The sequence below is a fragment of the Salpingoeca rosetta genome, assembly GCF_000188695.1.
Source record: "Salpingoeca rosetta unplaced genomic scaffold supercont1.1, whole genome shotgun sequence".
In the NCBI taxonomy this organism is placed as follows: domain Eukaryota; class Choanoflagellata; order Craspedida; family Salpingoecidae; genus Salpingoeca; species Salpingoeca rosetta.
In genome coordinates this window covers 2148299-2170820 of record NW_004457740.1, presented here as the reverse complement: position 1 = coordinate 2170820, position 22522 = coordinate 2148299, and the positions used below count along the sequence as shown (strand labels likewise).

Genomic DNA, 22522 nt, shown 5'->3' with positions numbered 1-22522 from the left:
AAAAGGGAAGTTGATCAGGACGAGATTCGAACTCGCGCCTCCGAAGAGATACGGACCTGAACCGTACGCCTTAGACCAACTCGGCCACCTGATCGCTTGGAAAAGGGCGCAAAATTAACTAATACAAACATTATCCAGACGCGGAATCCGCGAAAAAAACACGAGGCTGGGTCCCAGCAAAGCAAAAGGGAAAGGGATGATCAGGACGAGATTCGAACTCGCGCCTCCGAAGAGATACGGACCTGAACCGTACGCCTTAGACCAACTCGGCCACCTGATCGACGTGTCGGTAGATAGAATCCGTGTCACATCAACAACCATATCGCCTGAACACCACCCACAGCGCATGCAGAACGCCCAACTACACACTCACCAACACAGCGTGATCGCATCTTCATCGCAGCAGAGTGTATTATGCCTGAGGCTCAACAGTCGAGGCTCAATCAAGCAGTCATCACCAAAACAACAACAAAAGGCGGAAACAAATGTGACTCATACCAGGAGTGGATCTGCAAGACAACACAAAGAGAAACGAGAGAGTTCGGCGCAACAACAACAATCACGACAATGACGACAGAGCGCAACCACAACACAATCAGTGCATGCACGGAGGGATCGAGAGAATGGAACCCTCCAGCACCCGAACAGAAAGAATAGCACTGAAAACGACACGCACAGAAGCGGCACTTGACGCCTTCGGCGGCAACAACGATGAGCAGCTCAACCACCAACGAAACACGCACACACACACACACACACACACACACACACACACACACACACACACACACGCACACACACACACACAAACTTCAAACGGCTCGCAGACTACTTGAACTCCGGAGTGCGCTCAATGAGGATGCCCAGTGTAACGGCAGCACCCGTGCTCACGGCAACAAAAAACGCCGTGGTGACAAGCAGGGCGTTGTCCATGTGCAAGTCCAGGGACTTGAGGACAGCAGACACAAACGCAGCCGTGCCGTCAATGGCCAGCCACACGTACAGCACTGCATGTCATCATGTCGGGAACAAGCAAGCACGTGAGCGGGCGAGCGTGCGGCCCAGTAAACGCCCAAGCAAAAGGAAATGCAGCACAAACGCGCGTGCAACATCACCACCACACGACACACAGGTGCCAGGTATGCCAGTCAGACCACTCCACAAGCACAACATTTGAAAGTCAGCGCAGCAGCAACGGCATCAAGACACCGGCAGCCGCGTACGCACCGATGAACGCAGACGATTCGGTGCCAAGCTTGTCGAGACCATAACCAATAGTGACAACTGGAGTTGGACATCACCACATCAGACACGTGCGTGAGCGCGTACAAGATAACACAAACGTGTGGTGGATGTGGCGGTATGACTGATGTGTGACAACAACACGGCGACAGTGGGACGAACAAGGGTGGTGATGAAGTCGGCAGGGACACCGACAAGCGTGGCAGCAGCACGATGACCCAGCACGCATGCGCACAAGCCACAAGCAAGCAAGTTTGCTGTCACAGTCGAAACGCACTGGCAAGGATGCTGGTGACAGCGCCAAAGGTCCAGTGCAGGTAGTTGAACAGCCACCGCCTGAAGAGGATGCGAAGGAGAACGGCATGAGAAAGGGTGTTCAAAGAAGTGGGGGCACAACGAATGACACAGTCGTCAAGCACACACACACACACACACACACACACACACACACACACACACACACACACACACACACACACACACACACACACACACACACACACACACACACACACACCTTGGCCCGTGATCATCGGGGTCCTTTGAGTCCTCTGGCTTTCCGCTGATGATGTTGCGGGTGAATCCAAGCAGGCCCTGATAGATGAAAACCAAGGACCAAGGGAGGAGCGTTGGACTCGGTAAGAACACACGCTCTCAAACAGGGAATCAATGAGCAGGGGAACAAAAGACAGACATGTACACACACGCACACACTTGCGCAGGCTGTCATTCATACACACATGCATGCATATGCACGCATACATACCTGAAAGAGGCAGAAGCTGAACACAAGAACGCCCAAGACCTCGTGTGTTCCATACTGAAATTCACCAAGATCCTCAAAGATGATCACAAACCCAGCCGTCGTCAGCATGATTGCCCCAAGCTGCTCACGTGGATGAACGAGTGTACATGGGTGTGTGCGTGTATGTACATGTGTATGTGCGTGCGTGTATACACATGTGTGTGCGTGAGGTGGTTTCGTCGTGAGCAGCAGCATGACAGGAAAGGATGCCCGGACACCACAACCAAGAAGCACAAACCGCCCAATCAGCCCAATCAGCCCAATCAGCGCGCATGTACGCCAAACACACGCTTGTGCGGATTGCAACACGCACCTGCATGTACTTGTGCAACGAAAACCATGCGGGCCCAACAAACTTGATGTTGTGGGCAATGAATATGGCTGACGGGGAGAGAAGAATCCACGCCGCCACCATCAACAACCCTATGTCCGTTGCAATCATGGAGGAGAAAGCATATATCGGCATTAGCGACTGCGACAACGTCACGCACTAGGTGTGTGTGGCTACACGTGAAGCATACACGGCTCAAACGAATACACAAGGCGCACACAAGGCACGCACTCACACACACACACACACACACACACACACACACACACACACACATACCGTGGACAATTGTGGCTGTGCGGGCGTTGGTTGGGTTGGTCGTCGTGACCGTGCCAGTGCTCCTCAGATCAATGGTACTCGCTGAAATACTGCATGAAGTTGATGCGCGCACAAAAGGAGAGTTGTTGTAAACTTGTGAGTGCCAAAGACGAGCAACTTTGGGGTAACAGGCAACACATCGTTGACGTGATGGGCTCCCTCCATACGTACATGCGCGCGCACACACACTGCACACACGCTACACATGCCGCACACAGATGCACATGCACACAAGCACACACACACACACGCGCGTACATGGGAGAAGCTGCCTGGCCGGTGGGTGCATGCATCGCAAAATCACCGGAACCAAACGCGACCAACACGTAATACGTCTGCAAAACAGAAAGCAGCACAAGTGAGAAGTCGGTTGTGTGGCATGAGTTGCGACCATCCACACAACGAACACGACAACAGCACTCACTCTGCTCTCAAACAACAATATGATGCCGCATCCAGCACACACACACACGCGCACACACACACACACACATAACACACACGTTCTCGCTTGAAGTGAAGTCGGCGTCGTTGCTGTTGATGGGCTCCAGCTGGCGCGAAAACTCCACGTGGAAGGTCGTGCTGTTCACGGCACCGGCAATGCCATCAATACCGCTCTGGTCCGCATCTGTCATCGGTAATAAAGATGGTGTTGCGCACAGGTGAGCTGAGGACACCGCTTCCAAAGCGAAATGCACAAACTGATGATGGTTCATTGCACAGCACCCACAGTGCCGCTCTCGTCCAACCACACACACACACACACACACACACACACATGCATGCATACACACACACACGCGCGCGCGCGCATGCATGCATACACACTCTCACATACACAATCTCCCGCTCATTACACACACAAACACACACACACACGCGCATACACAGCAGGGCCTACCTGCTGGCGGCCGTGCGTATTGGGATGCCCAACGGTTGACGACAGAGACGCGGCCCTCAGCGTCAATGTGCGCTGTCAACACATCAGAGTTGGGCTGCAGCAACGTGTGGGCATGCGTGTATGATTGTGTCAGCGTGTGCAAGCAGTTCAATGAGCACATGCGTATTGTGTGTGTGCGTGAGGTGTATGTATGTGTGTGCTGTGGTGAACCTGGTGGTGTGTTCATCGGCGCATCTCCACAAAACGCCATGCAACGCACACATCCAACCAGTTCCCCATTTCAACCACATTCGTCGTCCCGTGCCACACACACACATACATACATACGAGAGTCGACTCACTCACCATCTGCGGCGTTGTGGAGAAGGCGATGCCGGCCCAAGTCACATCCGAGCGCCCGCGAATGATCAGCTGCACAAACAAACACACACACACACGCATACACACACACACATACACGCACACACACATACACGCACACACGCACACACACACACGCGCAGCATCCAGAGTGGTGTTGTGAGCGTTGCATGTATGGAGACGACACGCAACTGCACACACATTCAGTAGGCCTCACGTTCATGCGCAATACAACGCACCCACCCATCCACGAGCGCGATGCGTGTCCACAAATACACATATCCACATGCACACGCAACCACACACGCACAACCACACACGCACAACCACGTGCGCACACAAGCCCTCACACCTCAAAGTGCATACGCGCTCCTTCGCGACCCCAGCGCGCCTCCACGGGGCAGTCAAAGGTGCAGCCAGCCGTCGTGAGCGAACTGCCAAGACTAAAGTCCTTGTCTGCCATGTATGTGTTCGTAATTGTTGGGGGGAGGACACACGGTGGTGAGACACTCTTGGCGCGTGCAGGGGACCACGCACACGTACACACACACGTATACACACGTACACACACACGTATACACACGTAAACATAAATACGCATGCACACGCACAAGGCTCGTGTAAAGAATGCACACAAAGGTTACTAGCTATCAGCTTGCGCAACAACACCAACAGCATGCACAGTGGTGGTCGCACGATACCAGAAATTGGGAGGCAGAGGAGCGGGGACTTCTCAAACCCGGTCTTGCACACCGTACACGCGCGCGTCGCGTCCTCGCACGTCTCGCACGCGCTGTCACACGCTGTATCGCCGCACCAATAACAGACACACGTCAGGTGTGACAGTGGACGCAAGCACACAAGGCGTGATATGTAGGGAAACGTGAGAATTCAAACCGGCGTCCAGCATGTACCAACCCACCAATTAATGCTTACACACACTCGCACTCACGCAAGTGCACCACTGCACGACAAAGACACACTCATGCACAAAAACATACACACACACACCATAATACACACACACGCAAATACACACACACACACAGTCTCTCTCTGTCTCTCTCTCTCTCTGTACCGAGCAGATAGCCATGATCAATAACACTTGAAACGGCCGACAGGACAAACACACCCCTAACCCCGTTTACTCGCAGGATTGTAGACACAAGCCTTTGGGTAGAGTAAGCTCTTCCTGCCTGTATGTTAGCTGTAATAACCAGATTGGCTTACGCCAAACGCAACAAACCCGCTTAGCGTAACTCTCTCTCTCTCTCTCTCTCTCTCTCTCTCTCTCTCTCTCTCTCTCTCTCTCTCTCTCTCTCTCTCTCTCTCTCTCCTTACGTCTGCAGGAGTCGGTGTTCTTGCTTGTGCGATTGCCATTAATTTCGTAAAAGCCGTCTAAGCAGGGGCCACACGTGTCGGGAACACTCGCGTACTCGCATGCGGTTCTGTTCAGGGCAGCACAGTCTGCAGAGAGGCCGGAGCAGGTGTTTGTTGTTGTCGTTGTCGTTGTTGTCGTTGTCGTGGTGGTGGTTCCCGTGGTTGCCGATGCTGATGGCGAGATGACGGTGTTGAAGATCCAAAACCGTCCGCTGTTCCGGCTCATCTGGTCCAGCGTCGTCGTGCGAAAGTCCACATCACCGGCCGCGGGCGCCTGCCACGAGAAGGAGATGCTGGTCACGCCGAGCTGCTCCGAGTGCGTGACTGCTTCGTTGGAGCACGTGAGGCGGTTGCGCGCACCAGCGGTCAGCGTTCCTTCCTGCACCCGGACCAGAAAGCCGGCAAACGAGATGGACCCGCTCACCGTCACTGGTGCATGATGGCACGCGAGGAGGTTGGTTGGCAGGTGGAGAGGCACCCGTAATGTGAGGGAAAGTGTGTGTGTGTGTGTATGTGTGTGTGTGTGTGTGTGTGTGTGTGTGTGTGTGTGTGTGTGTGTGTGTGTGTGTGTGTGTGTGTGCGTGCGTCGATGCCATGCACTCCCTGCTTTCCTTTCATTCTTGTAGTCACTCTGAGCATCCACGCACTCGCATACACACATACACACACTCTCTCGCACACACACATACACACACACATTCGCATCCACACACATACACACACATACACACACATATACATACATACAAACACACACCTGTGTACTGCTGGTTGGGCGTGTACCCGCCACTGACGGATGGAGAAAAGCTGAGGGAGAAGCCACCGTTGCCGCTTTGCAATGTGCCGTGCGACGTGGACGAGCCCGAACCACCGCCTGGTCGCCCATACGTGCACGCGCCAGCGCCGGCGCCAGACGGATACGCAAACGCCGATGGCAGCGATACCACTGCCACAAGCACGGTCACCAGACCAACTGCCAGGATTGCAGCCGCCGGTGGTGTTTGTCTGCGAGGCTGCATGGTTGCCGCTTTCAGCAAGCGTCGGAATAGCAAGCGGGTCGTCGCCGCGTGAGTTTGCTTGTGCGTCTCGTCCGCGCGCTGCTGCTGCTCTGTGTGTGTGTGCGTGTGTGTGCGTGTGTGTGTGTGTGTGCGTGTGTGTGTGTGTGTGTGCGTGTGTGTGTGTGTGTGTGTGTGTGTGTGTGTGTGTGTGTGTGTGTGTGTGTGTGTGTGTGTGTGTGTGTGTGTGTGTGTGTGTGTGTGTGGTGCGTGCGAGGTGGTGCGTGCGCGAGGGGCGGTGGGTGAGAGTGTGTTCGCTGTGAAACGGCAAATGTTGAGGGCCATGGGTTGGCGAGCAAGCGAAGCAACTCCACATCACCGTGTCACACAACACACACACACACACACACATCCCACGAACAACAAGCTGGCTCGATGGGCGGCAACCAATCGCGCTCGTGGATGGGAACGTGCCACACACACACACACACACACACACACACACACACACACACACAGATCACACACAAACACAGATCACACACACACACACACAGATCACACGCGACAAATGAAGCTGCATGATGGCGTCATCATCATCGTCAATCATCAACATCGCAACGAGCAAGACGTGCATGCTCATGACGATGGTGCATTGTATCCCATCGATCATGTGTTGTTGGCACGGCGCACACATCGGAATCTTCAAGGCACGGAAACGGGAGCCGCGGAAACACACCACACAGACAAATTGCATGCCCAGACACACACGACCATGGGTGGTACACTCACGGAGTTCCCTTTCTTGTTTGTGGATCCTTTGTGTCAAGCCTTGCTCGATCCACACTGGCTGGTCGTGAAGAGATGTTCACAACAACTCGGCTTCATGGGAAATGCACCACGAACACACAAGCCACTCGTAGGCCAAACCCCAGAACCAACAAACCAAAATGGCTCGCCTGCGTTCTTGTCTGTTTCGCTTGTTTCGCGAACAGGCACTGGCAGCCCTCCCGCTTTCATCGCTTCTTACGCTGTGATTGCTGGTTTGTTGTTGTCCCCCCTCCTGCGAGGCTGCTGTCCTTCCATCCCTCTCAAGTTGTCACTCATGGAGTTCCCATGAGTTCTGTTTCCCCACGAAATTGTGGCAAATCCACATTTGCCACACCCCAATTTACCAGCATTGCGTTTCTTCACCAATAACACCAACAAATATTCGGCATTCCTCATCGCCCACACACCCCCAAAGCAAACAAACAAAAAAACTGACAGCCAACCAAGCAAGCAGCGAAGGGAAACCGCAACGCAGAGCGCACAATCACACACAACTTCTTCCCTTCTTCCTTGCTCAGTTGCTTGCTTCTTGTGGTTGCTCCCGCTCCCCCACCTCGACAACTTCTTCCCAGACGCACGCCCACGCACTCGCGCACGTCGCCGCCTGCACGGGGCGGACATTGCTTTGCTTCTTCGACAACCACGAGGGAACCAGCATCACCAACCCCCACCCTCCTCGTTTTGCACGTTGCAGCTAACAGAAGGACGCCCAGACACACACGTCGACAACTACAGCAACGTCAACAAACACACACACACACACAACAAACACCCGCACACACATAATACACGCACACAACAACACACATACACACACAGGACCGCCCGTCTCTGTGGTCGCAAGCAACTCAAGCTTGATTGGGGTGTCTTCACCGGGCTCTTCATCCCCGTTTCCACCAAGGTACGCGTCAACACCTGCCGTTGTCCCTGTCGACACAGAGAGCCACGCGGTGTTGACACAGACAGACATGGTCGTGCTCTGTCAACCAGCTGCTGATGACTTGCGCACACCCATGGTGGTTACGTTGCTGGGTGGGAGGGGGATGGGCGACAGACACGTTGCTGTTCATAGAGATAGAGAGAGAGTGTGTGTGTGTGTGTGTGTCAATGTGAGTGAGAGGATGTTCCCCTCAAAGTTTGTGGCCATGGTGTATCATGTGCCCCATTCCCTGGCGCTATTGCCCAACACCCCACACAAGCACACGCGTTTCTGTACAAACACACCTGTGAACCTCACGTGCACACACACACACACACATACACGCGCACGCACAAACACACTCACAAACGCACGCACATCCGTGCAGAGCGCAACCTCAGCCATGTCTGGCCGACAAGCAGCCACGCGAAAGCTGCTGCAGGAGATGAGGCAGCTGCAGAAGGAGCCCATTGATGGTGCCATCATCGACGTCGATGAAGACAACATCTTCAGCTGGAAAATCGCCCTCTTTGGCCCTCCCGACACACCATATGCTGGTGGCTACTTCAAGGTGCTGCCCCCTACCCTCATGTGTGCGTGTTGCGCACGTGTGTGTGTGTGCGTCATGTGCGCGTGCTTTTGCGTGCACGTGTGCTCGTGTGTCTCATGGAAGCTGTTGCCCATGCGTCGTTTGTTCATCCCCACAACCCGTTCACACGCGCGTGCCTATTTTTGTTTGCCACGGCACAGGCTCGTCTCGACTTTCCCGACACATACCCATTCAACCCTCCCAACATGCGCTTCACAAGCCGTATCTGGCACCCAAACGTCTTCCCCGTGAGTCCTGCACTTGTGATGCGTGCATGTCGTGTTCTTGTGTGTGTGTGTGTGTGTGTGTGTGTGTGTGTGTGTGTGTGTGTGTGTGTGTGTGTGCATGTGTGTGTGTGTCGTGCTGTTGCATATTATTCTCTGTTGCTCTCTCCGCCTCCAACACGCGGTTTGCTGCATCACTTTCGCCGTGCTCACGCCACACCGGTATCAACGGCTGCCGGTTCATGGCCGTTTCCAGAACGGCAACATCTGCATCTCCATCCTGCACTCCCCTGGCACGGACCACCTCAGCGGCGAGAGGCCCGAGGAGCGCTGGAACCCAACCCAAACCGTCAGGTGCACACACCCGCTCTGCACGTGTTTTTTGTGTGTGTATGTGTGTATATGTGCGTGTCTGTTTGTCTGTGTCTCTGCGTTGCGTTTTGTCTGCCCGTTCTGTTTGTGTATCTCGGGTTGTGTGTGTATGTGTGTGTGTGTGTGGATGTGAGTGAGAGTGTGTGTGTGTGTATGTGGATGTGAGTGTGTGTGTGTGTGTGTGTGTGTGTGTGTGTGTGTGTGGATGTGAGTGCATGCGCTTGAGTGATACACGTGAACATTTCCGTTGTTTCCATTTTGTGTCCCCCCCCCCAACCTCACATCTCACCACAACAATGTCACTCCCCCCCCCCCAACCAACACATACACGCTTTGCATGACAGGACGATTCTGTTGTCTGTGATTTCGATACTGAATGAGCCCAACACATCGTCGCCTGCAAACGTGGATGCGAACGTGTCGTTCCTCAAGTACAAGCGCGGCGAAAGCGACGACTACCTGCAGCGTGTCAAACACGACGTGCAGGCGTCACAGCGGCTGGCAAAGGAGGATGGTGTCACCATCCCCTCCTCCATCGATGACTACGTCATCAAGCACAAGCCTGTCGAGGAGTGAGTGCTTGCAAGCAACAGACACGTGTGCAAGTGCGGAGTGGGACATGTGGAGGAGCGGTGAAAGTATACATGTGGTGACAGTACACTTTTGGTGAAGGTGCACTCGTGTGTCATGGCTTGGCATGAGTGCTTTGTCCAGAAACGTGTGTGCGTGTGCTTGCATTATGTGCCTGTGCGTGCCCGTGCCTTGGTCATGTGTGCGTGCGTGCGTGCGTGCATGTATCTGCACGTGTGACGCCATCTAATATCCCCCAACTGTGTTGCGTGCCTTTGTACCCCGCATCACCAGGCCCGTTCTGACTGCCGACGACCTGATGGACTCAGACGTGCGTATGCGTATCCCTGTCGTTTACCTATGTTGCTTGTGGATTCGCATGCGTGACGGTCTTGTTTCAAAGTTGTTGCCCACATGCATACATGCATGCATGTACAGCAAGCAACCACGTTCGTGCATCCTCACACACACACACACATACATACACACATGCACACATACACTCACTCACTCACATCACTCACTCACTCACTCACATCACACACACTCACATCACACTCATATCACACACACACACACTCACATCACACACACAACACATCACGCGCGTGCGTGCTGGTGTGCAGGTTGCCGACAGCGATGAGGACTACGATTACGACCACGACAGCGAGGGAGACGACGAAGACGCAAACGATGAACACATGGGGGAAGGACATGACGTTGCTGATGGCTGTGGTGATGGCGAAGTGGATGATGGCGGTAGGGAGGAGCCAGAGCAGGAGGACAACTGATGGCATGCGGTGCAACCCAACAACATCTTTGTCCCGCAGCACCCAAGTCATGTGATTGTATCTCTGTGCTTGTGTTGGGCGTGTCACCTGTGCCTCCTCCTCCTCTTCTGTGAACCTGTATTCCTCTCCCCTCTTTTCCGCTTCTTTCTCCTCCCCCCTTTCCCTGTCTCGTGCTTGTCGCTGTCACTCTTTGCTCGCAGTCAACGCTTGCACTTCCTGTTTCTCTTTCTCCTTCTCTTCCTCTTTCCTTCCCCCCTTCTCCCCCTGTTTCCGTCTCTTTCTTCCTTTTCCATGTCTCCCTTCATGTGTGTTTGAGAGCTCGTGCTTGTCTGCCTCCCTGCCTGCCTGCATGGTTGTCCCCGTCTGTTTGTTTGCAGTCCACGTATTTCGCCCTGATTAAACGGCTGTGAATGCTTGCTCCATGCATGCATGTAAACACCAAGAGGAATATGTGTGTGATTGTGTGTGTGTGTGTTTGGTTAAGAGCGACGCTTGGCATTATTCTACATATGTCGTTTATGAGGCTGAGCGTGCAATAAAGCAAACGCACGCGCGCGCACACACACACACACACTTGCGCGCGCACAATTACACATGCGCGCATGAAAAACTGTCGCCTGTGGTGTGTGGTCCTATGGTGGTGCCCACACCTGCACCTTCCCGCCTGTGCTAGCAGAGAGCAACAAGTGCTGTTGGGAAAACAAGATAGTGGAGTGAAGGTGGATGCGTGAGATAGATTGACGGTGGCACTTGAACATGTACTCGTGCAGCAAAGGTGAATGTGTCCACCATGAGACGCACACAGGCACACACGCATGTGATGCGTGCGGTTGAAAGTACCTTGGATGGATGGTACGCAAGAGAACATATGACGCTGGAGTCTGCCTTGAAATCTGCAAGCATCGTCTTCTTGACCTGAACGCGTACGCACACACGTCAATCCACACGCATGCATGTACGCATGCATGTACACATGCATAAGCATGTGTCACTAATGAGGACCACGTGAAGCGCGTGAAGACATTTCCACCCACGCACACACACACACACGCACACACAATACACACAATACACACACGCACACACACACAACACACACACAATGCACACACAATGCACACACACACATAATGCACACACACACACACAATACACGCGCGCACATCCACCGCAAACGCACCAGGTCCCACATGACAATACGCCCGTCCTCCGATCCGCCAACAACGACAGCGTCGTCAAAGCTCAGCGTGCAGTCCACTTTGTAGTCGGTGTTCTTGTGCCCCTCATACCGCGCCAGCATCTTTCCATCGTCCTTGTCAAGTAACCTGTGCACGCACGCGCGTATGTGTGAGCGTATGGGTTTGGTTGATGGCCATTACTCAAACGGCAAAAAGCAGCAGCAGCAGCAACAACAACAACAACTTAAACAACAACAACAACAACAACAACAACAACTTAAACAACAACTTAAACAACAACTTACACAACTTAAACAACTTAAACAACTTAAACAACTTAAACAAGAAGGCCGCTGCATCATACTGAGTGTACGCGAAGATGACACAAGAGACACGCCCACACCACCTGATATTTGAGTCGAGAGTGGCAGCCAGGATGCAGTTGTTGTCGTTTGAGAAGCGGGCAGAGGTGACCGCGTCGCTCAGTCGGTCCTGATACATGCGCCCCATGCGGATGTCATAACGCCGCACGTGCCCGTCCACGGCCGCTGTCAGGATCTCGTGGTCGCTCACATCCACCGCAGGTATGCTGCCATTTCATGTGTGTGTGTATGTGTGTGTGTGTGTGTGTGTATGTGTGTGTGTGCGTGTGTGCGTGTGTGCGTGTGTGCATGTGTGCGTGTGTGCGTGTGTGCGTGTGTGCATGTGTGCGTGTGTGCGTGTGTGTGTGTGTGTGTGTGTGTGTATGTGTGTGTGTGTGTGTGTGTGTGTGTGTGTTGAGTGCCGTTGCGACAAAGGTGTGCGGGACATCCATGTGCACTCCGGTCCGTCCACAAGACACCACATGGAGGGCGATGCACGCAACAGAGAGGTGCACATGCACACGTGCGCGTACACCGAGGCAGGTAGTACACACACACATACACACACCTGTCTTTTGCCTCTGAAAGCGTTTGAATGGGTTCTCGACTGCAACATGCAATCAAAGCGACGGCAAGTGTTTGTTTGTTTGTTAGACATCAGAGGGAAGGGATGACAAACGCGTGCGTTGACTGCACGTGCCAGCGAACACGTTGTTGTAGCCACACAGCATGCACGCATGCGAAAAAAAAAAAACACACTCACCCACACACTCATTCACATTCACACTCATCCACACACTCACCCACACACTCACCCACACACTCACTCACACACTCACCACACACTCACCCACACACTCGTCCACACTCCTCTCACCCACACACCCATTCACGCGTGTACGCACCTTGATGAGCGAAGATCCCACAGCTTGGCTGTTGCATCATACGATCCAGACACGGCAACAGTGCCCTCCTCGTTCAAACGGATACAGTTGATGCGTTGGCCGTGGGCCCTGTACTTGCGGATGGGCTTGCCTGATGCCACGTCCCAATAAATGACCATCTTGTCAGCACTGCACGACAGAAACGTCGAGTTGCCAGGCGATCTATTGGTGGCAATCCGTCGTGTGTTGTAAGCAACAGTCAGACACATGTTGGATGTGGTTTGATGTGCACAGCATATGGGAAGCGCAGGCGCGTGCACGTGTCATGTTGTGTTGAACCAACGCAAACACCACCAAAGAGGAGCAAAACAGACAAAGATGTTGCAGCATGATCCATGGCACAGCGCAACCACGTGTGCTGCACTCGACACCATTTGGAGACCCACATCACGACTCACGCGCACGCATCGTTGACTTCAAAGCCGTGTCCCTGGTATGTCTTGATGAGCATTTGTGTATGGGGGTTCCACAGTTTGACGAGCCGGTCTTTGCCACACGTCAAGCAATATTGCCCATCAACTGCAAGCGCAGCAGAGACAAGAGAAGGTGAGTGCAAACCCACACCGTTTGCTTGAACCGTCGAGCGGGTGCATGGTCTCACGTACATTGGGTGCCATGCACAAGATGCCATGCACAAGTTTGCATGCACAGGGTGCCATGTACAGGTGCAGAGTTGCATGCACAAAGTGGCATGCACACACACACACACACACACATACACACACACACACACACACACACACACACACACACACACACACACACACACACACACACACACACACACACACACACACACACACACACACACACACACACACACACACACACACACACACACACACACACACACCGTTGAAGCGCACTGCCATGACAGGGCCAACATGTCCATCAAGGGTGCCAACGCATTTCGTCGGCCGGTCCCCACTTGTCGCCATCCCCCTTTGACAACAACAGCAGCAACAACGAAGCACACAGTCAACTGCGGTCGTCCCCGTGCTTTGCTTGTAGTTGCCTGCTTGTTTGCTCGCTTGTTGTTTGCTTGCTTCTCTTGCTTGCTTGCTTGGAATTTTGCCGGACACGACCTGCCTGCCATTTCAAGCGCTTTCTCCGCTGTTGTGCAACCACCCCGGATACGCGCACACCCAGCCACAGCAGCCAAGAGAACAGCAGCAGCCACCATGCGCTGAGCCGCGCCTCGTCAACACACACACACACCACACCACACAAGTACAGCACACACATACGCAGCACACACACGTACACCACGCACGTTCAACTCCTCACTTTCCGTTCATCACGTGAGTGGTGGTGTTGCTGCTTCGTCACAGTCACGCGATCGCCTCCGCGTCCAACCTCTTCCAGTCCGAAGTTGCACCTTGTTGCCACCAACCACCGTGCCTCCTTCTTCCTCCTTGTTGCTTGCTCAAGGTTTTCTTCAATCAGCACCAGGCACCGCCGGCAGGCCGGTGTTTCTCGCTTCTAGCTTCCTTCAGTTTGTGATATCGGCAAGATAGCCAACCACACAGCAGCAGTGGTCACACAGCGCCAGGAGTCGCAGTATCCTCGCACACCACTGCCACGCCATTTTCCACCTGATTCCCTTGCCCACACTGGCAACAACCAACAAGTGCAACCCAGACCAGGCATGCCGCGTTCGAAGCACACGGATGCCGACGGCGGCGCCCGCGCAGGTCACGGCCATGTGCGCGTTGCATGGCGCATCCTGGCCGTGTGCGCCGTGGCCTTTTGCATCAACTGCCAGCCATCCGAACCGTACCTCACCCAGTATCTGCAAGAGGTGAAGAACCTGACCGAATCGCAGCTGGACACCATCGTGTGGCCCTCCGAGCTGTACGCCAACCTGGCCTTCATGCTTCCTGTCGGCTTTGCTGCCGAGCAGATTGGCTACGTGCCCATTGTCTTCTTCGGCCTGCTGTGCCGCGAGGCCACCCGCGTCGTGCTCATCTTCAGCAGGTCCCTGGAAATGATGGTGGTCACGCAGATCACCTACGCCATCGCCAGCGTCGCCAACTCGGTGCTCCTCAGCTACATGTACCTCGTCGTGCCGACGTCCAGCTTCCTGCTGGGCTCACTCCTCTTCAAGGCCAGCTACACCGGCGGCAACATGGTCGGCTCCGCGCTTGGCCAGCTCCTCTACGACTATGCCGGTGTCAGTCTCAAGGGCCTCTTCTATGCATCGTGGGTCTTCACCAGTATTGGCTTCCTCACCTTCAGCTTTGCGCGGCCAAGCAAGCTTCCGGCAACCGACGATGAGGATGCTAACAGCGGCGGCAGCAACACTGATGACGGTGGTGGTCGCAGTGAAGATGCGATCGAATACGAAGACCATCCCAGCTCAGCAACAACCGGCACCCGACAACACGGCTCGTCGCCGTCGTCACGGCAACAGCACCACCACCAGCAATCCTTGCAGTTTCGCTCTGATAACGACAACAACAGCAGCCTCAACAACAACAGCAGCGACGGAGGTGGTTCTGCTGGCCTTGGTGTTGATCGTGATGTCGATGTTGAAGCTTACGGCGGCAGGTACGCCAGCCACGACCACGACCACGACTACGACGACGACCACCACCACGGCCATCGCACGGCCGATGATGATTGGGCCTGGGACGATGACGAGGGCGACGATCGCTGCGGCCTTGGTGACGACCCGCGTGCCCCTGCTGCTGCTTTTCGCGGTGGTGGTGGCGGTGGACGCGCTCACGGGGTTGGTGTTGGCGGGGATAGTGATGGCCGTAATAACGGCCGTAGTGATGCCAGCGGCGGTGGCGTCGGCGGTGGTGGTGGTGGTGGTGGTGGTGGTGGTGGTGGTGACGAGCGGTGGCAGCACAGCGGCGCGCCAGCGATGATCGTTGATTTTCGCGGCACGGACCCTGTCAAGCTGCAGCGCAGCGAGCGAGCGCGGGCGGGCTGGGATGACGATGAGCACGCGCAGGATGAGAAAGCACCTCTGCTTCAGACGGCATCACCAGCACTATCGTCGTCGTCATCACCACGACCGCTGTCGTCACAGCAACACGGCCATTCGCAGCGCCACGATTGCACACGTGCGCCAGAGCAGGTGCGAGTGCGTCGACGCGACACACAGCCAGCCGGTCGTGGTTGGCTCGCTATTGCCAGGCATAAGGCGGTGCAGTACGCTAGCCTGTACAACCACAGCCTGGTGCTGCTGTGGTCTCTGTGGTGGGTGTTTGCATATGGCAGCAACGTCCTGTTTGGCAACTACTACCAGACGCTGCTGTACAACCACTACACGAACGTGCCATTTGGGTGGATTGAGTGCGGCATCGAGGTTGGTGGCACGGCAGGCAGCCTGGTTCAGATTGGCGTTGCGCATCGCTATGTCAACAGTCGCGTGTCTCCGCTCGTGGCCGCTGTTTGCCTGGCCGCTGTCTCCGCGCTGGCACAGATCATCTGGGCCGACCTTCCGGTCACGGCTGCGGTGTACTGCCTCTTCTTTGCCGTCTTTGAGGGTACGCTTGGCCTGGCCTCTGCTGGCATTGCCGCGCACCTGAGCGAGCGCCGGTTTGCGCTGGTGTTCACCACCAACAGCTTCATCTCCCTTGCCCTCATGGCGGCCGTGTCTGCGATTGCCTCTGCCCTCAACGCAGACACAGTGGCCTACTTCCGCATCATCATGGGCATGACGGCGCTTGGGCTTGTTGTCATCACGCTCTACCTCGCCATCTCGCGGTGTCTGCGCCGTCGCCGCCGCGCCCGCCAGCGCCGCGTGTATGGATACAGACACGTGCGTCGGGCACACGACGAGCAGCAAGCGCTCATCAACTAACCGCCATGTTGTCGGTGTGATTGCGTATGTGTTTGTGTGTGTGTATGTGTTTGTGTGTGTGTGTGTGTGTGTGTGTGTGTTTGTGTCTCTATTTGTGTCTTTGTCTGTGTGTGTGTGTGTTGGTGGTTAAACCTACCTGTGTGTGTTGGTGTAGCTGAGTCTGCTTGTTGTGTGTGTGTGTGTGTGTGTGTGCCCGAGTATCTGTGTGTCGCTTTCTCTGTGAATGCGAGTGTGACCGTTGCGCGCTTCCTTGCGTCTGCACTTTGCTTCCGTTCTTGTGCGTTACACGCGGGCTATCGTTATCATGCCCACCCATTAGACTTGTCTGTAGTCGTAGTTTACAAGTCGTGATATGCAATGCATTAAACAGAGCAGCCAGCCGATCAATTTGGTAGTGTGCAACATGGGGTCATATAAAGAAGCCGGGGGAACGCAATCTTGAGTGTGGGCCACCAATGTGAAGTGACATGTGGTGTGGACAAGTGATGGGGTGTGACAGCGAAGCGATATGGCCGTCGTGTGATGTCATGTCATGTCATGTCATGATGCGAGATAACAAACAACGAATCAAAAGGACGAACAAAGGTAATGATGAACCAGCATGTCAGAAGTTGAGTCTAAACCGGCCAGGGCAAAGCAAGCGGTTGATGAGTGTGACAAAGGCGAGGGAGTTGCAGGAAGTGCGCACAGACGCCGCGCGACAATTGAGTGCAGGGCCACAACATGCCGCGTGCTTGTGTGGTGGTTGGTTTGATGCTTGGCCCCTGCGATTGCGTTGGCTCAGTTGAACCAAATGCGAAAGCTGTCGAGAAACGTGTGCGAGCGCGCGACGACGCTGTAGAACTCGTAGTACGAGATGCATGCGTCTCCATCAAGGTCGGCCTGCTTGATGGTCTTCTTCACAATCTCCTCCACCTGGCCTGGGGTGATCACGCTTCTCGCTTGCACCTCCCCCTCCTCGGCATGCACCTGTGCTTCGTCCTGTGGGTGTTGTGAGAGCCATTGTGCGAGCAGGCGATCGTGTGAGTGTGTGGCGCGTGATGCATGCGTTTTGGTTTGATTTGGGTTTGGGAGGAGAGGACGTGCCGGTGATTCAGATTTGTGGTGATGATGTTGGTGGTGGTGCGTGTTGGTTGGTCGTGTGTATTGGTGATGCGCTGTGGTGTGTGCTCAGTTCAAGCACTTGCTCCGGGTGTTGTGTGCTGAACGCAGAGCGGCGTGTGTGGGGAGGTGGGGCAACACTGTAAAGGCAGGGTGTCCAAAAGGGGTCAACCACTTACAAGATCGGAGAGTGGGGCGTCGTCTGCGAAGCACTCTTCGTTGTCGTCTTTGCGTCCACACAACCTGGACACCACCTCAAACAGGTCTGCAGCATCAATCTTGCCATCATCATTGAAGTCTAGTGTGTGTGTGTGTGTGTGTGTGTGTGTGTGTGTGTGTGTGTGTGTGTGTGTGTGTGTGTGTGTGTGTGTGTGTGTGTGTGTGTGTGTGTGTGTGAGAGAGTGAGTATTTCATTTTCGGTTTGAGAATTGTGGGGTGTCCTGTGGTAGACACGAACACGCACACAGCCATTGCTAGCTTGCACATGCACAAGCGGGACACGCATGCACACGACAGGGAATGTGCGTGCAGACCGTAGATGCGAAAGGCATGGTGGATTTTGGTGCCCAGGGGTGCACTCTCGTGGAACACGGAGAACATCTCCAGGAACTCCAGGAAGGTGAGGTTGCCAGACGAGTCCTCGGAGAACACGTGGCATATTCTCTTCTTGAACGGGTTCTGGTCCAGTTGCGGGATCCTCACAACCTGTGAGTGTGTTGAGTGTATGTGTATGTGTGTGTGTGAGAGTGAGTTGTGGGTGTGTGTGAGTGCGTTGGGTGGGGGGGTGTGGGTGTGGGTGTGGGTGTGTATGTGAGTGTGTGTGTTAATGCACTTGCACTCACGGTTGTGCATTTGTGTGTGTGTGTGGGGGGGGGCTCACATTTTGCCAGGAGAGCCGCGACTCCTCGTCATCCTGTCCCCCGTGCTTTAGATAGAGTCTGTGGATGTGGATGATCTCGCTTCGCGACAGGAAGGTCGCTGCCTGGTACTTCTCCAGGTTCTTGTGCAGCAGCTCGCTTTGGACACCGCCCATAATGTTGTCGTTGGCAGTTTGGTGGATTATGGGATTGCGACAGCAAGAAAACCCGAAATGGCAACGTGTTGCCATTCTGTTGTGTCTCTGGTGGCTGGCTGGCCTGCATGTTTGACCCTGATACACCAACCTGTCGTTGTAACACACGGAAAACCAAGCAAGCGTGTTACCGAATGGCTAAATGATGGGTCTCAGCCTGTCCTGGAGTCTGGAGTGTCCTCAGTTTATTCCCTTTCCTGTGTTTCCGAGCCTGTTGGCTTTTAGGCTGCCCTTACAGAGAGTGCCATGGATGGCTATTCACAAGCGACAACCCACCAACCAACCCAATGTACGTGTTAAACCACAGGCCTCTTGCGCACACAAGCAACACAGCACACAAGTAAGTAACACACAAGCAACACATGCACAAACCTGCACACGCAACGCACACACACGTACACAAAGCACGCAAGCAAAGAAGCAACACACACACATGCACACACGCGCGCGCGCCCTCTCCCTCCTCGTGCTATCGTGGGCCGCCGTCGTCATGATTGGTATCATCGTTGCTGTTGGTGTTGTCGTTGTGGTTGTTGCTGTCTTCGGGGTCGTTGTTCGGTTCTTCGGGTGGCTGGATCTCGATGCGGAGCTTGGCGGCTTCGAGCCTGTGCCAGTGATAGTCGACAAAGTCACGCGAGACACGCAGCACGCCGTGGTCGTCCTTGGCGGCTGCGCGCTTCATGATGCAGGTCTTCTCGTGCTTGCGACGATTGCTGCTGTTGGTGAACCGCTTGCCGCAGAGGCCGCACTGGTATGGCTTGTCTCCGTTGTGGCTGCGTAAGTGTCTCTGGAGGTTGCTGTTGGTGCCAAACGTCCTCTTGCACACACGACACACGTGTGGTCGCACACCTTGCTGCGTGCGCACCCTGCCCGCCGCCGCTGGCGCGCCCTCGCCTCCCCCACGACGGCCAGGTGGCGCGCGGGTGGGTGTGCATCGACGAGTGCAGGCTGGGTTGTACGGCTCTGAGTCGCTGCTGCGTCGAGCCGCCTTCGCTCCCCTCCCTGTTGGTGCGGCTGTTGTGGCTGGTGCAGGCGAAGTGCCTCGCTTGTCGGTTGCCAGTTGTGCCAGCGGTGACGAGGACCAAGACGCGTCCAGTGCTTGTGCCTCCGCGGCTCGCATATCGTGACCATCTCCGTGGTCGGCAGAAGCAAGAGTGACGTCGGATGTCGTGATGGAGGCGGCGTCGGTGTCCGTGACGCTCCCGGCCGAGGCTGGTGCCACAGGCGATCGTGGTTCTTCAGGAGAGCCGAGCCTGTGTTCCACTACGCCCGGTGACAGCTCAAACGAACCCGAAGCCACAGAGCCCTGGTGGCGGACAATTGTAGTTGTACCGCACACGAGCGACACTGATGACGATGCATCACGATCGCGAGCAGATCGAGTCGTCAGTGTCGCTGGCATCGCATCAGCAACCTCACTCGCGCCAGGCACGATTACGGTCTTCTCCACCCCCCTCCCTTCCCCTCCAACCCCGCCTCTCCTGGCCCCCGCGCCAACCTCCAAGCGCGGCTGTTGCTGTTGCTGTCGTGGTTGTGCGTGTTCCTGCCGCAGCTGCACTTGTAGCTCTGGCGACGACGGCGCCTTGCCCGCGAGAGCGCGCACAATATCAGCCCATCGTGGCGTGACATGCGAATTGCTGTGGGTGGACGCGCCTCTTGCTAGCGACCATGCTCGGGATGTTTCGTGTGTATGGTGTTGTTGCTGATGCGATCTAGGTGTTGATGACTGCACATGCAACGTGCAGTCCATGCGGCTGCCGCCCTTGAGGTCGTCTTCGCGTACAGCCGTCGCCTCCATCATCCAACTGTCGTCACCCTTGGCATTGGTAGGAGCATGACGAGAGCGAGCCCCGCTCGCGTCCAATAAGCTGCCATCGCCTTGTCGTTGTGCAACTTGGTCTTGGGCGCCGAAGTTCTCGGTGGCCATATTGGCACGCCGAGTGCCTTGCTGCGCGTCCTTCGCTAAAGTGATCCTGTTGTTGTCTATGGGCTGGACTGGGCTGTCGAGAAGGGAAGATTCGTGCTCATGTCGCATCAGACAGTCGAAGACGGAGCTTAGGGAGCTCGTGCTGGAGTTGCGGGGCAGGTGCGGTTGTTCGCCACTCAAAGTTAGTGCGGCTTTTGCTTCAGGCGTGGCGGCAACGTAAAGTGGAGTCAGGCCGCGACGGTCTGGCATGTCGGTGTGCGCGTGATGTTGTATGAGCGTGTGGATGAGGTCCACAGCCCCAATCTCCGCAGCCGCATGTAGTGGCCCTGCACCGTCTGTCGTGGGTGCGTTCACCAAACACGGCGCTGCGTGTACGAGCCAGGCGACGACTCGGGTTTGCCTCTGGGCCACGGCAAGGTGCAGTGCCGTGGCACCGTGCCTGGGTTCTCGCTCGTCCACAGCTGCGTGACCCTCCGCGACGAGCCACCGTGCGATATGCAGATGCCCTGCAGCGCATGCCGCCAGAAACGGCGTCAACCCCGACGCGCCGCGTGCGCGCAATGCAGTGGGATCCAAGGCCGCCACCGCCTTGAACGCGTCGAGGTCGCCGTGCACCACCGCCCGGTGCGCAAACGCATACACGCCGGAGTCCATGGCGTCGTCTCTGCGTGGATGGAGAGGTTGACAAAGCCGTCAAGAGGGTGGGGGAGAAGTAAGAATTGGCGACGCAGCAGCACGACGAGCCACCTGAGACACAAGGAAGCAACGGGCGCGAGGAAGCCGTTTGGGGGGGGGGGGCCAAGGTGATTGCAATGCTTGAGACGGTCGGAGGACAGATGAAATCCACATGCACAAGCATAAACGTAGACACAGAAGACGTCTAAGTCTTTTAAGTGTGGGCCTGTGTGTGTGCTTGAGAGGGGCGGGGCGGTGCACATCAGCGCATGAACACGAAACACAACGGCACAAGGGCACAAACGCGCAATTTTCAGGGCTCGGTACACGAGGTACGACGACCCGAGAGATCTCGAGGTTGAAGGCCTGCGGCACAGATGTATGGAATCTCACGGGGGATACTGGAGTATCTCCTCACGTGTATGGAAAGATTGGGGGAGAAAAGAAGGTCCGAAACTGCCAAGGCCAGACACGCACGCAGCAACTTTAGTCAGCCAACAAGGCATTTAAGGCCAGCTGAGCGAAGGGGGGCGTGCTGCGTGCGAACATCCTTCCTGATGCACATGATGCTTGAGCGAGGCAATTTCCTATCGGTGGAAACAAAGGATTGCGCGAGGGCGACGGAACACCACGCTATTAAGTGCCCTGAAATGCCGGGATGAGCTAAAGTTCTTTGTCTGTCCGTGTTCGTTCGGCACGATTTGAAGCAACAAGAACTGCGTTTTCAAAAAGCGCGGCCAATGAACAACAACAACAAACAGGCAGCGATCGTGCGCACAGCAAGCAAGAAGCAAGCAACACACACAGACACACACAGACAC

The 22522-nt window shown here is 55.3% G+C and overlaps 6 protein-coding genes and 2 non-coding genes across 8 annotated transcripts; 2 read left to right on the top strand and 6 right to left on the bottom strand.

Moving 5' to 3' along the window:
• Positions 1-11: 11 nt before the first annotated feature.
• On the bottom strand, positions 12-94 carry PTSG_20055. Its single transcript has one exon. It is a non-coding gene; the product is annotated as a tRNA-Leu (tRNA).
• Positions 95-197: 103 nt separating this feature from the next.
• Positions 198-280, bottom strand: PTSG_20054. Its single transcript has one exon. It is a non-coding gene; the product is annotated as a tRNA-Leu (tRNA).
• A 487-nt stretch (positions 281-767) lies between these two features.
• Positions 768-7287, bottom strand: PTSG_00492 (uncharacterized protein). Its single transcript, XM_004998980.1, has 16 exons — positions 7125-7287; positions 6095-6445; positions 5299-5766; positions 4659-4760; positions 4310-4413; positions 3943-4008; positions 3598-3691; positions 3200-3324; positions 2955-3031; positions 2658-2746; positions 2361-2470; positions 2009-2128; positions 1760-1836; positions 1520-1578; positions 1228-1284; positions 768-1007 (listed from the first exon to the last, which is right to left on the bottom strand). The coding sequence occupies exons 2-16, from the start codon at positions 6354-6356 to the stop codon at positions 829-831; spliced, it is 1989 nt and encodes a 662-aa protein (XP_004999037.1). The 5' UTR covers positions 6357-6445; positions 7125-7287; the 3' UTR covers positions 768-828.
• A 234-nt stretch (positions 7288-7521) lies between these two features.
• PTSG_00491 (ubiquitin-conjugating enzyme) lies at positions 7522-11076 on the top strand. Its single transcript, XM_004998979.1, has 7 exons — positions 7522-8064; positions 8471-8653; positions 8833-8919; positions 9152-9249; positions 9612-9839; positions 10132-10168; positions 10464-11076. Exons 2-7 carry the CDS (start codon positions 8486-8488, stop codon positions 10626-10628), a joined length of 783 nt encoding a protein of 260 aa, XP_004999036.1. The 5' UTR covers positions 7522-8064; positions 8471-8485; the 3' UTR covers positions 10629-11076.
• A 19-nt stretch (positions 11077-11095) lies between these two features.
• On the bottom strand, positions 11096-14176 carry PTSG_00490 (mitogen-activated protein kinase organizer 1). Its single transcript, XM_004998978.1, has 8 exons — positions 13966-14176; positions 13511-13631; positions 13074-13274; positions 12737-12775; positions 12213-12395; positions 11809-11953; positions 11469-11543; positions 11096-11317 (listed from the first exon to the last, which is right to left on the bottom strand). The coding sequence occupies exons 1-8, from the start codon at positions 14048-14050 to the stop codon at positions 11261-11263; spliced, it is 906 nt and encodes a 301-aa protein (XP_004999035.1). The 5' UTR covers positions 14051-14176; the 3' UTR covers positions 11096-11260.
• A 1-nt stretch (position 14177) lies between these two features.
• PTSG_00489 (uncharacterized protein) lies at positions 14178-17000 on the top strand. Its single transcript, XM_004998977.1, has one exon. The coding sequence runs from the start codon at positions 14761-14763 to the stop codon at positions 16924-16926; it is 2166 nt and encodes a 721-aa protein (XP_004999034.1). The 5' UTR covers positions 14178-14760; the 3' UTR covers positions 16927-17000.
• Positions 17001-17248: 248 nt separating this feature from the next.
• On the bottom strand, positions 17249-19075 carry PTSG_00488 (calcium and integrin binding family member 2). Its single transcript, XM_004998976.1, has 4 exons — positions 18908-19075; positions 18561-18732; positions 18207-18325; positions 17249-17907 (listed from the first exon to the last, which is right to left on the bottom strand). The coding sequence occupies exons 1-4, from the start codon at positions 19058-19060 to the stop codon at positions 17707-17709; spliced, it is 645 nt and encodes a 214-aa protein (XP_004999033.1). The 5' UTR covers positions 19061-19075; the 3' UTR covers positions 17249-17706.
• A 176-nt stretch (positions 19076-19251) lies between these two features.
• On the bottom strand, positions 19252-22146 carry PTSG_00487 (uncharacterized protein). Its single transcript, XM_004998975.1, has one exon. The coding sequence runs from the start codon at positions 21678-21680 to the stop codon at positions 19569-19571; it is 2112 nt and encodes a 703-aa protein (XP_004999032.1). The 5' UTR covers positions 21681-22146; the 3' UTR covers positions 19252-19568.
• Positions 22147-22522: the final 376 nt, after the last annotated feature.